Source organism: Xyrauchen texanus, chromosome 38 (assembly GCF_025860055.1).
Source record: "Xyrauchen texanus isolate HMW12.3.18 chromosome 38, RBS_HiC_50CHRs, whole genome shotgun sequence".
Classification (NCBI taxonomy): domain Eukaryota; kingdom Metazoa; phylum Chordata; class Actinopteri; order Cypriniformes; family Catostomidae; genus Xyrauchen; species Xyrauchen texanus.
In genome coordinates, this window is record NC_068313.1 from 28,736,682 (window position 1) to 28,752,696 (window position 16,015).

General features: G+C 39.4%; 1 protein-coding gene across 1 annotated transcript in view; it reads right to left on the bottom strand.

Moving 5' to 3' along the window:
• LOC127631541 (neurobeachin-like) overlaps positions 1-16,015 on the bottom strand; it is a 351,059-nt gene that overhangs the window by 249,422 nt on the left and 85,622 nt on the right. The window contains exons 7-8 of the mRNA XM_052109693.1: positions 10,594-10,713; positions 9,138-9,284 (exon numbers count right to left, since the gene is read on the bottom strand). Coding sequence (XP_051965653.1) covers positions 9,138-9,284; positions 10,594-10,713 — 267 coding nt within the window. The remainder of the gene's footprint in view (positions 1-9,137; positions 9,285-10,593; positions 10,714-16,015) is intronic.

The window sequence follows — 16,015 nt, forward strand, 5'->3', positions numbered from 1 at the left end:
AGAAAATACCTTTAAATTGAGGGACAATATTTGCCTCCTGGATTTAATTTTCAATGGGATTTTTTTATTTTATGAGGGCATATTTTTCCTGTTTCTATCTGTTTATGTCAGATATGTTAATTTAATCAATTCAGTAATATAAATTCTCACGATTGTGAATGCATTAACTCTTACCTTAAGAATTAACCAATATCAACTCATATTTATGCCATAACATGTATAACTATTGCCATAATAGAGTACTAAGAAGAACAATATCAGATGTTACAAATAAAAACAGATGAATTAATTACAAGGGCATTTCAGGGTAAATTTAGTCATTTTTTGTAGCATTTATGCCCAGACCCCCTTAATTTCTGATCCTGATACATGCTATGTTGGAATTACCGTAATCACAAGAGTCAGACATATAAAAACAGTCACATATTCATGTCATTCGTAATTAGAATTGTATAAAAGCTCTGACTTGACAGTCACAATGTTAAAAAACAAAACATACCAAAAAAAAAAAACAATGTAGCAGCCTCAACAGAACATATAGAGGTGAATTAACAAATGTATGTTTCTGAGTAACACACATCATATTAGTGTGTTGCTATTTGGTTTCTAAAATGTTTTGGCTTGTTGCTAAGGTGTTGCTGTTGTAGGTGGTTGCTAGCTTGCATTCAGTGCTTACCTGGGAATTTTTTTTTTTCCTAAAAATCAGCTCAAGTTGCTTAGGTGGTCTTAGATGGTCTTAGCTGGTTTAACCTGGTCACTAAGTCTAGCCAAAACAGGTCAAGACTGTCTCCTACACTGAAGAGCTATAAGTTTCCCCCAAACCCTCTAAATCCCCAAAAAGGACGCAAACCATATCTAAGGACCAGAATATGTTATAGACGTTGGGGGGGGGTCTATGCATTTTTTAACCTGATTTGTCATGTGCCATGTATAAATAATAATTTGTATAGATTGTAAGCATTATTCATTTACAAAGCACAAATGGTGTTAAGTTGAGTTATGCAGCAAATGTTAGGGTTAGGGGTTTGTTGAAATTCCTAATCCTGCCTTAGTAAGCACCACTAATAAAAGAGGTATAAAATGTGGTGAAAATCTACAATATTTGCCCATGAAAGGTACATAGACAAAATAAGACCCGCCAGTAACGGTGAACTAACTAATGTGCAAATTATCACAAAGCATGTTAAGAGTTGTATATTTAGCATGTCTTAAAACAGAAAATCTTTGTAAATCGCATTATTCAAGATTTACTATTCCTAGCTTCAAACGGAGAAGGTTCTTTTACTGCAGTGATTAAATCTTATCCAAAGTCATGAGAGCATGATGAATAATGAATGTGCTCAGTGGCATGAAATAATCATGAAGATGAACTAGGGGTGGATGTGGGATTTCCCTGGCTGAATTATCATTCATGAGGTTGTTTCTTGTGCTGTCAAATTAAAGGCCTAGAGCCCAACACCTGCAGCACATCCCTAGTGACGATGTCATCAAGATTTGAACTGCTCCAGGCATGCAGAAACTGTAGAAATGCAGAGCACACAATGAAAATAAGGCATCTTTAAGAAGTTCATCTGCTCACCAAAGCCCCTTTATTAAGCATCCTTCCCTGCTGGGGAAAAAAACAGTATAGAACAGCCTGAATTGGTTTACTGGTCTTAGCTGGTTTTGCTGGACTCCATTAAAGGCATAGTTCACCCAAAAATGTAAATTCTCTCATCATTTACTCACCCTCATTCCATCCCAGATGTGAATGACTTTTTTTATTTTAACACAAAGAGCAATTTTCTGAAGAATATCTCAGCTCTGTAGATCCATACAATACAATAAGTGAATGATGGACAGACCTTTTAAGTTCCAAAGAGTACATTAATGCAGCATAAAAGTAATCCACACAACTCCAATGTTTAAATGTATGTATTCAGATGCGATTTGGGTGTGGGTGTAAAAAAGATCAATATTTGAGTCATTTTTTTCTATTCTTTTTTTTACAATAAATATAAATTTTCTCTTTCACTTCCACATTATTCTTCTTTCAAATAATTGTGCAAATCAGCCCCTGCTGGTCAGGCTGGTTATAGATGGAGACCCATAGTAAAAAAGGACTTAAAAATGTATCTATTTTTCACCCTCGCCTATCAAAGCTCTTGAACTATTGAACAAAGTTCTGGCCACCATACACTTGCATTGTATGGACCTACAGAGCTGAGATATTCTTCTAAAAATCTTAATTTGTGTTCAGCAGAAGAAAGAAAGCCAATCATATCTGGTATGGCAAGAGGGTAAGTAAATTATGAGACAATTGTGTCAAATATTTGGGGGGTGAACTATTCCTTTATTTTTTTTTATTGATATTTGAATACAATGTGCTTGTCAATGCTTGCAGGAAAAAAAACTTGTAAACATGTATAAAAGATATACACTATAGGCATTTATTTTCAGAAACAGTAATAAACGTGGTTTTGTTCAGTAAGAAAGCTGAAGAGAGCACTATCTTTTCACAACAGATACACACAAAGACATGAGCTATTTCCAGATTGGAATAAAAGCAGATTACATAAACCAGTACTGTGCAGTATACACTGTATGCTACCTACTACTTTTATAAAATAGTCTGTGAAACAATACATTTTGCAACGATTTAAACAGTGGTCTGCTATGTACGCTGTTGTCACATGACTGCATTATGCTGCATTTTTATTTAAAAAGTTGTATCCAGTTATCATTTTTAGGAAGAAAAAAAAAGCATTTAGCATTTTTTTATACAACTTTGTGTAAAACTATCCAAAATATTCATAGTCCAGTCAAATAACAAGTTAAATAGGAGGCAGAATTTCTAGTTGAGCACACTGCATTGTGGAATACTTGAGGAATATTTTATTCCATGCAGTGTGCGGGTATTATTTGCATACAGGATATATGCCTACTGTGCACAGTATACAGAATGCCTACTGCAGGCATAGTAAGAATAGCATGGCATTTTGCTTAACTGAAAATGGCTACACACACAACATATTATGTGAACCAATAAAATCATACTAGGCTATCACAAATCATTAAGCCTCTTTCACCAGAACATATAAGAACATGACAGACTTCAGTAGCAAAGACAGTCATCTGCTGCATTCATAATGAACCTGAACCTTTAATAATCAATGCGCTAACTGAGTACTATTGTCTATTTAAAGATGAAGGAGAGTGCTAATTAACTTCTTGTGGTTAAATGCATTACCACCTTGCAGATACTGCCACAAAGGCAATAAAACTGTTTGTTTTTTCCCCCCATACATTTATGGTGTGTCTTTCACAATCTGTAAGCAAATAAAATGCTGTACAGTAAAAATTAATATGCAAAACACCAAACTGTTGCTAATAACATCTTTAATGTTTCTTATCACTTTCAAACAGAAGAAAAGGGACGAAATATCTGCTAAACAATGTGTAAATGTTATCTTTTGATGGGCGGGTCATTCTGCTACACACATTTATACGACAAAGAACTAAAATATGTTTCCATTAAAAATCTCAAAACCTATTAGACTGACTGGAAAATAACATGTTTATGGATGATTGTTTCCAAAGGAAGGTGAAAATGCAGCATCTGATAAAATACATCTGACAGAATGCTGGCGTAATGTCTGATGCACTTCTGGCAGAAAGTGTTGATTTAATGCTCAGGGGCGGAGCCAGAAGTTTTTCAAATTGGTGGCCAGGCAGGGGCTAGCGATCAGTCTGTGGTGGGACAGAAATGTTCGGACAGCATTTTTATATCGTTGGACTATAACACCCGGGACAGAGAGATGCAGCGACCTTGGTGTGCACACATGATAAGTTTGTACATTTGTACAGAGATGATTTCACCTCTAAAGAAATAAACTGTGCCAAAAAAGGACCAAACAAATGACTAAAACAGCAATTGCGAGTGGGGTGGCCAATGGAGTGGCCAGGTATTTTCAGCCCAATAAATAATAACTTTTATAACAATCCAGATAGAATATGGTAAAGCTACTATAGAGCTGATTGTGGTTGAGCAAGAAATGTAGACATAGAAACTTACAGTAGGTGTCCCGCATTTCCCAAATACCCTAATTCACACTACAGATTCATGTAAGATTGAATATGAAATGCCACATTCACATCCTATTCTTTAATCTAATTCCAAATATTGGAAATATAGCTGTATAGCAAATAAATTCCTCATAATATAACATACACAAAACACAAAGCAATGTCTCCATTTAAAAACAACTAGCATTCATTAGACAAAACTAACCACCCACAACCTCTCCTTTTAACATACGTGACTTGAGCACAGAACACTTTATGGTTACATGACCACCTGATGTCACCACTGCTGTGAAGCTTTAACTTGCCGATGATCTGTGATCAGATCTGCACATTCAAGTGAAGGGGTCTGATTGGGGGCCAGTGTATGGGAGGCAGCTGCAGCACAGACTGACATTACTGGTGAGTCACAGGAGATCTCAGGTCATCCTTAGACCAGTCACATAAATCCCAGGAGATAGTGGGAGTTTACAGCCTCCTGCGACCTTCTACACATACGGGCAGGTACTCTGCTAAAAGGCTTAAAAGAATAAGGCCTCAGTCATGGGGGCAAACACATTACAGTCAACAGACCAAATGATGTCAGTGGTTGATCAGGGCAGGAAACAGCAGTCACTAAAGACATGTATTGAGGCCAAAACTCTGAGAGCACTCATGATGCTTCTATTTTACATCTTCTAAATTTAATGGATTATCTTCACTATAAGTTGTAATATCAGTATAAATAGATGGAAAAAAGTTGAAAAATTAAAATAAAACAATGTATTTGGTTTGTGCTCCATATGCATTTGAGCTGGCATGGACTTCACAAGTTTGTACAAAACTTGATGATGTTATTCCAGCATGATTTTAAATTGTACCAAGGAGCATCCTGTATGTTTCAATGGAAGCAAGAAATTCAGACCTTAATTAGAGGAGTCAACGTGGTCAATGTCACTAATCTACGGATGTATGCATAAGATTTTGAATCCCAGTTTTTCAATTTGGTCCCCACGGTGTGTACTACCAATTACATACAGTAAAAAGATAAAATTCCAAATGTTATTCCAAATAACTAATGGTTTGAGAATAAAATTTGTAGAGAGAAGAGAGGCGAAGGTGTGTGGATGTTCACTACAGGAACTGTTGTTTTTGTCATTAATGTAACAGCCACAATGTTGGCCACAAATGGCTGCCATTTTTAACGGATATGGAATTGCGTATACACTAACAAATAACGGATGTTACAAAATTAGTGGATTGGTTTTAAAACTTATATTGCCACAATACTAAGTCAGTGCATGTGCTAAGGTTCCTGGCCGTACTTATAAATGAGCTAAAATCAGAAAAGTTTGAATTAATTATTTTTACCTACTGTGAGGGACCATTACAAGATGTAGGTCTAGCAGCACAGCGAGTGGCATCAGGAAATTGAACTTATTTATTTTTTCCCAAGGGGGCAGGCCGAACTGACTAATTCAGACTAACTCTGGGAGCAGATATGGCCACATAGAAGAAATGAGGAAATGTAGCCTCATGAAGCTCTGAAGCTTTTCTCTGATTGTTTCTCTGACAGTGTTGAAAACAGTGCCATCTGGTGGTTGGTCACATTCAAAGCCACCATAAACCTGAGGGCGCAGCTCAGTTGTATAAAGCGCCTGATGAAGTTTTAATCCATTATGTAAAGATAAAAGCCTAACAATGCTATGTGTGTTCATTTTTACCATATAATTCACGTATTAAAATGTGCCAAAATAAAATCCTTCTGTTTCCTTCTGTTCCGTTAAAATGCAGACACATAAAAACCGGTGATTTTTTTTATTTTTTACTTTGTCTCTGTTTTGGTAATGCTTATGGTGGATCCAACACAACTGAAGTCACATTTTTTCATGCTTTTTATCAAATTAATGCCAGTCCTGGTCGACTAGCTCTGCTACATACACTCTGAAGGCCTCTGAATCTAGTCAAGGTAAATTGGAAGAGCTGACAGGCAGTCCAATAGCAGGCACTTCATAGAAATTTCTAGACCCTTTTCAGCTATCAAGAGACTCCATTCACAGGTTCATCTGGGGTGGGTAATTGCTTTCTCCCTAAAGCAGACTGCTCATTATTTCTGCCAACCTGCCTGTCATGACGGTGTGCAGTGCAGCGGGAATCTGGTGTCTAGAACAGCAATTAATATGGGAAATGACCATCCCACACTGATTAGAGAAAAACCAATGGAAATGTCTCGCAGGTAGTTCAAACACACAAGAGAGCAGCCCACACTGATTAGAGAAAAACCAATGGAAATGTCTCGCAGGTAGTTCAAACACACAAGAGACCAGCCCACACTGATTAGAGAAAAACCAATGGTGATGTCTCACAGGTAGTTCAAACACACAAGAGACGCTTTCAACCGTGCTTTCCACCAGGTTGAATGGCTCTCAGCATGGTACAGAACGGTTACAGCATTTCCACTGAAGCACGGTTCGGCACGATTATAAACCATTCTCGGCCAAAAATTCTCTGCACAGTTTGATAACACTGTACTCAACCGTTCTCAACCGTGCTGTTGGAATGGCTTCAGTACGTGCCGATTCACGACTGTCAATTTGCCAATGCCAGCTTATAGTGTTTTTAGTTGTTTCTAGCTTGTAGCTTGTAGTATTGTAGCCTACATTTATTTTTCTACAAGCCTTTTTCGTCAGGGAAGTACATTTCTAGCTCATTAAAACTCAAAATATATGAATATATTCTGTTATATTTCTTATGATATTTTGTCAATGAATATCCTTTTTAGCTAGTTTGGGAACTTTTACCTTTCTGTGTGTTTGTGTCCGGTGGCATACACAAGCCCTTTTTCTCTTTTCTTTCCTTTGTGCAACATGGTCTGGCCCGGATCAGCACGGAACAACGTGGTTTTGTGACGAGAACTGTTCAGCCCAATGGTGGAAAAGTGGCTAAGGTTTAGGAGATCTTAGCTTGTTTGTCCTTGCATATTACATAGACCATCATTATAGGGATAGTTCAGCCAAAAATGTAAATTCTGTCATTTAATCACCCTCCAAACCTGTATGATCTGTACTAAAAACAAAAGATGTTAGGTACAATGTTAGCCTCAGTCACCATTCACTTTTGTTGCATCATTTTTTTTTTTTTGCCCCCATACAATGAAAGCCAGTAGTGACTGAGGGTAACAATCTGCCTAACATTTCCTTTTGTGTTCCAGAGAATAATAAAAAAGTAATAAGGGTTTGGAACCACGTGAGAGTGAGTAAACAATGACAGAATACTTTTTTGGATGAATTATCCCTTTAATTTGCTGTAAGGAAGCCAAGGCAACTGAAATGGTGATGCAATAAATTAATAAATAAGAAGCATATTATTCATTCTTAATAGCATAGAAACAGTGTTAAGTCATTTTTGGGATACATATGTTATTACCTCAATTCATGTGGTTTATTGTTTTAGATAATGAGCAGTTAATCAAAGCCTGGTGTGCCTCCCAACAAGCGGTAGAGAAAATTAGACTGCACAATCAGACTCAAAAACTGCTGCGAGTCGCAATTACTAATTTGACAGAGCATCATATTTAATAAGGACACAGCCTTGAAACTCACAGCAACCTGTCCCGTTTACCCCATGGACACAATTAAATGCAAAATCGCTTCAAAAGCACCTTGAGAATTAGTGACAGAAGGTCAGGGGCTTGAAAGGAAAGAAAGGACATTAACTATCAAGAGACTTCATCAATGAAAGACTTCATTAAGAAGCTAAACTGAGCATCTTTCCTGTTGTCAGCGTAGAATCAATAATGCATGACAACAGGAAGCACAAAGGTTGCAAACAGTTCATCACACACAGTTTTGGTAATCAGTAAATATTGAAATGAAGCACTCTTTCTCCTTGTTTTTAGCTCATAAATCAAGCTTATAAATGTGATAATTGCCTCATACCACATTTTTTGACCGATTAATTTGACTTTTCCATGACCTTTCCAGTCACTTGTGATTACCGGATAACACATTTTTAAGAGATTTAAAAAAAAATTATAAAATCACATTATTTAGCTAATGAATCATTTTGAATCAAAACTTTATTTGCTCTCAAATTAAACATCGCCATGCTTGCGAGCAAGTTGAATTCCACACAAGCCACAAAAGATAAGCTGTTAAAATATCTAAACAGATGAAATACTAAACAGCCAACTAACTAACTAACTAACTAAAATGTATATTCATTATAGAAATGTCCATGATTTCTCTATGTGATTTTTAATTTCCAGGCCTGGCAAACACAATTAAAAACTATCCTGATATTTCCAGGTTTCCCATGAATTGTGAAATGCACTTTAAAGGGACAGTTCACCCAAAAATGTAAATTCTCTCATCATTTACAGTACTCACACTTATGCCATCCCCGCTATGTATGACTTTCTTTCTTCAGCATAACATAAATGAAGCTTTAACGAAGAATACTGTATCTCTCATGTTGGTGCATTCAATGCAACTGAATGGTGGCCAAAACAAAAAAAGCACATAAAGGCAGCATTAAAGTATTCCAAGTGACTACAGTGGTTTAAGCCATATCTTCAGAAGCAATATGATAGGTTTGGGTGAGAAACAGATCAATAATTCCTTTTTAACTATAATATATTATTTTCACCTTTGACTAGCCCCAACCAGTAGGTGGCGATATGCACTAAGAATGCAAATCTGGAAGTGAAAGTGAAAGTGGAAATTTATAGTAAAAAAGGGATTTAAATTTGTATATGTTTTTGTTTTCCCACATCTTTTCACTTCTGAAGATCTGGATTTAACCACTGGGTTTGTATGGATTACTTTTATTCTGCCTTTATGTGATTTTTGGAACTTCAGAGTTCTTGCCGTCATTTTTTAATAAAAAAAAATTAATTTGTGTTTTGCAGAAGAAAGAAAGTCAAACACATCTGGGATGGCATTAGGGTAAGTAAATAATGAGAGAATTTCCTTTTGGGTGAACTAGCACTTTAATCAATAACTTAATGTCACAGACAACAGAATAACTTCTTTTGGAGATCAATGGTGGCTGCAAAGCGAAGGTGTGTGACATGCTTTGGCAAACCTGATACATACCTTGTATCCAGGTCCTAGTTGATGGATGGCAAATATCTGAGCCGGGTTTAGCGCTTCACTGAACACATAGATGGCTCCGAGCTGCCCACAGAACACTCGGTTGGCGTCTGCCGTCTCCGATGAGCCCAGGAAACATTTGTCATAGCTCTGTGATAAGAACATGAAGAGAACAGCATGCAGTTCTTCATATAAATTGCGAATTATACAGGGAGTAGGAAAGGAATACAGCATTTGTGTGAAAATATAGTGGATGTCAGTAAGAAAGCAATGAGTGAAAATGTGCTGGTTACTTTGTACTAATAGATCAGCACATGCTCACAGTGCAATTTGATGTTCCATTACAGATACTGTCCTGAAACCTGCTTATTAGTCTAATCAAAATCAGCACCCAGGAGATTTGAGGTTAAGCACTGCTGGTCCAACCTTTAATTATCTGACATTGCTTTTGGTGAGGTAGGCCTACAGTGAAACAAAAGTCTGTGAATTTTAATCTAATCATTTAATAAACAAGATTATACCTCTGTTCCAAAATATAGTGAGCTGCCTTGCTGTCTATTGCCAACATAGGCAGCTGCCTTAAAAGGGGTCTTCTCACTGAACACTGTTTTGCACACGTCTGTGCTTTTATTCAATTGTTTTTCTATGTAAACATGCACTAGACGGAAGTCTTTGATCATTGTGTCTCTCATTGTTTTTTAGCACCATGTGCAGGAGTGACACATTTTTTGATGCAATGTCAAGTTAAAACAACTTCAACTGTTGAAAACGCATCTCGATCTAATGCTTGTGCTGCATCTAGCTTTTTTGCCACCAAAACAAAAACATGTTCAGTCTGAACGGCCCCCAAGGCAACATTCTACCCATCACAGAACCTCATAAGTGACAGATTTTGAATGCTCTACATAGGCAGTACACAAATATTGGGCAAAATAATGCATTTTAAATTACATCTAACTATGTTTTCATAGATACATTTTGTATTGAATGAAATTGTATTTATGATCCCACACCTCTTAATTCCATGACTTTAGCATGACTGTTCATTTGTGAATACCTGATAAGGATTTTCATATCATAGAGATTGCATTAAAAATTAGCAATTTCTAGCCAATGAAATATTTTAGAGCTGAGCATAACTAGAAACATGTGCAGTATAGTCACTGTAAAATTCAATTTATTTTCCATCACTTTCTAAGTTTGTATTAATTTCTACAGACAACATTCATCTTTTTCTACATTAAAGTGTCCCATCTCCACCACATACTGCCATATACATCATAATGACAATTTTTTTTGCAAATCACATGATAGCCTTGATTTACTGGAAGACAAGGCAGAAAAAACATGGTAAATTTATGCATCTTTCATAGTTTAATTTCACACTGCAGTGATAATATTTCTCAGATATTCCATTTGACAGCTACAGATAGAGAGAGCATCAGTAACGCTGTCTTACGTCGTTGGTGTTGACGTGCCAAGCCATGTCGCCATAGGAGACAAGCTGTCCATTGACATAACAGCGGATCTCACTGTTCCTCCATCGATTATAGATGTGAACGATGCTGATCATGTACCACTAGAGAAGAAAAAGAAAATTCCTTTCTGATGAACTGGCAAAATGCTTTTTTAAATAATACATAATAAATTAGCGGTTATCTACTGTTGTGTCATGACCCACCCAAAAATGGGTCAAAACTATTTCCATTTCTTTAGTTGTTGAAGTTAAAGGCTGTGTATCCAATAAAATATGTTTGAGCAAATTCATCTGTCACTTAGTTCTACTACTACAACTACTTATACTATGCAAAAACGTCTCGGGTTACATGTGTAACTCTTGTTCCCTGAAAAAAGCGGAACGAGATGCTGTGCTTTGCTAAGCGCTTTTGGGAACATTCCTGCATTGTGACCAGCTGTGAATATGTGTAACACATCAATGAACATTGACCGGAATTTATAGCCTCGGCTGGTGAGATCATTAGATGCACCTGTGGTCAGACTATAAATAGACGCGTCACCAGCGTGTCATCAGATATCTTTTTCTGAAGAGCAGTCCTGGGACGTCCCAGTGCGGCAAAGAAGTGCAGCATCTCGTTCCGCTTTTTTCAGGGAACAAGGGTTACACATGTAACCCGAGACGTTCCCTTTACAAAAAGCTTCACTATGATGCTGCGCTTTGCTAAGCGCTTTTGGGAACGCAATACCCACGCTGCCGGACTGGGGCTGTCCGGACCCCTACGGTTGTGAAGTGTGCTCACAAGAACGCAAGAGGTCTCAGACATGAGCTTGAGATGTCGACTCAAGGACGTAAGAGCCCGGAGTAGCATAAACATCTAAAGCATAAAATTTGACGAATGTGTGCGGAGAGGACCAGCCTGCCACATCACAAACTTGTTCAGTTGTGAGCTTGAGATGTCGACTCAAGGGCGTAATAGTCCGGAGAAGCAAAAAAATCTAACCCATAAAGTTCGATGAACATGTGCGGTGAGGACCAGCCTGCCGCATCACAAACTTAAGGCATGAGCCTGCCATAAAAACTGATGAATGTGTGCGGAGAGGACCAGCCTGCCAAGGCTTTAGAGGAGGCGACCCCTCTGGTGGAGTGAGCCCTGACACCTACTGGCAAAGCTTGACCGCGCACCTCATAGGCCAGGGCAATAGCATCCCTCACCCGATGTGACATAGTCTGCTTGGTAGCGGCCGCCCCCCTGTTGCGGCCCCCATAGCAGACAAATAATTGCCCTGACTTACCCCACTGGCTAGTGCGGTGGACATAAGTCTGAAGGGCACGGACTGGGCAGAGTCCGTGAAGTCTTTCCTGCTCCGGCGTTAAAAACGGCGGGGAGCAGAAGGCTTCCAGAGTGACAGGACGTGGTGTCGAAAAAGGCACCTTAGGAAGGTAGTCAGGATGAGGATGCAGAATAGCTTTGGCCATACCTGGGGCAAATTCTAAACAGGCCAGCAAAACAGACAGAGCCAGTAGATCCCCAATCCTCTTAAGAGAGGTAATCGCCATAAGAAAGACCATCTTGAGAGTCAGAAGTCTGTCAGACGCTGACACTAGAGGTTCAAAAGGGGGTCTCAACCAGACCCTCCAGGACTATTGCTAAGTCCCATGAAGGAGTTCTGGTCCTAACAGGAGGCATCAGTCGCATGGTTCCACGAATGAAGCGAGCGAGTAGAGGATGCCTCCCCCAAAGGCACCCAGTTCATCAAGAGGATCACCGTGGACGCAGACGCCATGAGACCTAGTATTTGTTGATACTGGTGAACAGTGCAACCTTGACCTAGCCTGAGTTTGCTCAGGGTGATCTGAATGGACGTGATACGAGGGGGAGACAACTGGGCCCGCATCATGATCGAATTCCATATAACCCCCAGATAGGTGATTCCACGGGTGGGAGAGAGAACGCTCTTTGACGTTGAGTCTCAGACCCGGAGAAACCAGATGAGCTAAGACAATATCCCTGTGCTGAACTGCCAGTTCTTGGAGCTGCGCTAAGATCAGCCAGTCGTCTTTGTAATTCAGAATGCGGATGCCCCGGAGTCGCGAAGGAGCCAGTGCTGCATCCATGCATTTCGTGAATGTGCGGGGCGATAGGGCTAGGCCGAATGGAAGAACCCTATACTGGAAGGCTTCGTCCCCGAAAGTGAACCTCAGGAACTTCCTGTGCTGTGGCATAATTCCAATATGGAAATATGCATCCATGTGTTAGCATCTTGAACTTGAATACCCTGACCGAGTATAGAAATGCCTGGCAGGTTCTCTGAGATGGGTATCAACACACGCAGTGTTCCGCGTCCTGGAGAAAGGCAGGAAGCAACGGTACACCCAACTCTTTGTTGGAAGCCTCTGTCACCTGAAACACCAAAGGCGGCGGGAGTGAAGAGGTTTTGTGAGGGTATTGGGAGGGCCAAAGTGGATGGGTCACGTGCCCCGTCCTGAGAGGAACCACCCCCACAAGGCTGGGTACAAGACCATCAGGGTTTCTTTCTTTTAGAAATCACGACCCTGAGGTCCTGTTTCGGGGGCTGCTGAGAGCGACGAGCCTGTCCCCAGTCTTTACGAGGGGGAGCACGACTCGCCACGCTCTGCCAAGCAGAGTAGGGCGGGACTGGGTGGCCGACGGCCCCGCCCCCCTGAGTGCGGCGAGGAAAAAACTGCCCAAAGGCTTCCTCGTGGCTTTTCGCCTCCTGGTATCTGGAGATAACCGTATTCATTCAAAGGTTAAGCCATAATTGCCTCTCCGTGCTGACTAAAGCGGACATAGACCGACCAATGACGCAGGCTGTCTGCTTGGTCGCACGGAGAGATAAATCTGTGGCCCGATGAAGTTCAGAAAAGGCTTCTTCGTTGAGCGTTGCACCCACACTCAGGTCTTTCAGTAGGTCAGCCTGGTACGCCTGTAACACGGCCATGGTGTGCAGCGCAGCACCAGCCTGACCTGCCGCTTGATAAGCCCTCCCCACTAGCATGGAGGTAGTCCTGCATGGCTTAGTGGGGAGAGCGGGTTTCTTGAGTGATGATGCCGAACCTGGTGAGAGATAGCCCGCAAGCGTCTCTTCGACCGGCAGCATCATTGAATACCCCTGTGTCTCAGCACCCACGATAGTTTAAAGACGTGAACACGGGAAGTATATGGGTTCCTCCCATGAGTGAGAAAGCTCGTGATGGATGTCATCAAAGAAAGGAAGGGACTAATATAGCGTTCCCTTTTTCTTTTTTTCTTTTTTTTATTATTATATTAAAATTTTTTATTTATTTTTTTGGCCACCAGACAGAAATCTGTCTTATAGTTTGGGGGGGGTCTCTTGTTCACGTGGCCAGTCTAGCTGTAGTCTGGCCACAGCCCGAGTAACCACCTCGAGTAATTTCTCAGCCGCTTTATTATTATGCGTGAAATGTACAGAGGTTCAGCGCCCCCCTCGTGAAACGAAGAGGTACCGAGTCGCACTTCAGATTACGAGAAGGATCAGCTGTATCTGGGGAGAGAGCAAGCGATAGGGACGGACCCGTCTCTCGCTCCTCAGCCAAATATATGTGAGAGCCCCACGATGAAAGAGTGGGTGCTGACTCCCGGAAGTAAGCGAGGCGAGCGCGAAGCATTTAGCCATTTAGCATGCTCTTCCCCCAAACAAACAAAACAAAATTGATGCGTGTCCCTGACAGTCATAGAACGTTGACAGGGAAACACGCATCATTTGTTTTGCTTCTCCGACATTTTTTCACCTTTTTCTTTTCTATTTTATATATATATATACATATATAGAAAGAGGGAAAGGAGAAAAGGATCACTGCGCAATGCCTAACAAATTCTAAATCCTAGCAGAGGAAAGAAAGTTTCTGACAGGCTTGTGAGACACACAGCATAGTTTGCTCTGAAGAAAACGGATCTGATGACACGCTGGTGACGCGTCTATTTATAGCCTGGCCTGGTGCATCCAATGATCTCACCAGCCGAGGCTATAAATTCCGGTCAATGTTCATTGATGTGTTACACACATATTCACAACTGGTCACAATGCAGGATTGTTCCCAAAAGCGCTTAGCAAAGCGCAGCATCATAGTGAAGCTTTTTGTAAAGGGAACAGCAGAATAAAGCAGAAACTAATAAGGACAGTTATGTGACATGCCTTCATTCTATTTAAGGAAGTTTTCTTATTCACTCAGTGAAAACTCAGACATTGTGATAATTTTGCATATTGTTGGTCCTATGCAATATATATTAATACATTTCTTTGCAACCTGGTCTCATAGTGAAAACATGACTCTATATACATTTTTGCAAAACTTGTTATATGTGTCTCCAGGTAAATTCCCAGCAGTTTACAGGTGAAATGAACAATAGAGGTGCTACAACAACTGTGTTTAATTTACTTTCACTTAAATCATTACTTTAATGGCCAATTCTGATTTTATAAATACTTATTTTTCTCTCTATTACTCAGACCCTGCTATTTTATGATATCGACACACTTTTACTCTAACACATCTTTTAAAAACTGTACATTTTAATGCTCGTATTACAGACCCACCTATATATATATACACTTATTCCAACGTGAATAGCTTGTGTGGTAGCTCACCAGACAGGGTGTTGGACTTTGAGTCAGTGGACTACAGTTCAAGTCCAGCTATAAACTCAAGCTGATACATGACATTACAGAGTCATGGAAGTGGCATGAAATTATGTGGTTGCTTCAGAAAAGTAGCTTTTTCATTTCACTTCTGCCTTTAAAAACACCACTGGTTAGGTGTAGGCATTGATAAGGTAAGGATGTCTTTTTTAAACGTCTCATTTATATTTAAAAACACTAATGGTTAAATGTCTTTTTTAAACATCCCATTTACAATTTAAAACACTATAGGTTAGGATTAGGTTTTGATTTGGTAAGGATGTTTTTTTTAACATCTCATTTATATTTAAAAACACTAATGGTTAAATGTCTTTTTTAAACATACCATTTACAATTTAAAACACTATAGGTTAGGATTAGGTTTTGATTTTGATTTGGTAACGATGTCTTTTTTAACATCTCATTTATATTTTAAAACACTATTGGTTAGGTTTAGGCATGGATAAGGTCAGGATGTCTTTTTTAACATCTCATATATATTTTAAAACTAAAGGTTAGATGTATTTTTTAAATGTATCATTTACATTTTAAAACACTACTGGTTAGTTCAGGCAAACATTTTAGGTTAGGGAGGTATGTTTCATTTTATTTGATCTAAAATTCACTTTAAATCCGTGTCTGAATACGACACCATTTTGCTTGCTTTTGGTGCCCCCAGATGGACATTTTATGGGATAATTGCAGCCAAACGTGTTATACAGTACCTACATTTTGAAATGCATAAATGTTGTCATGTGCATGTA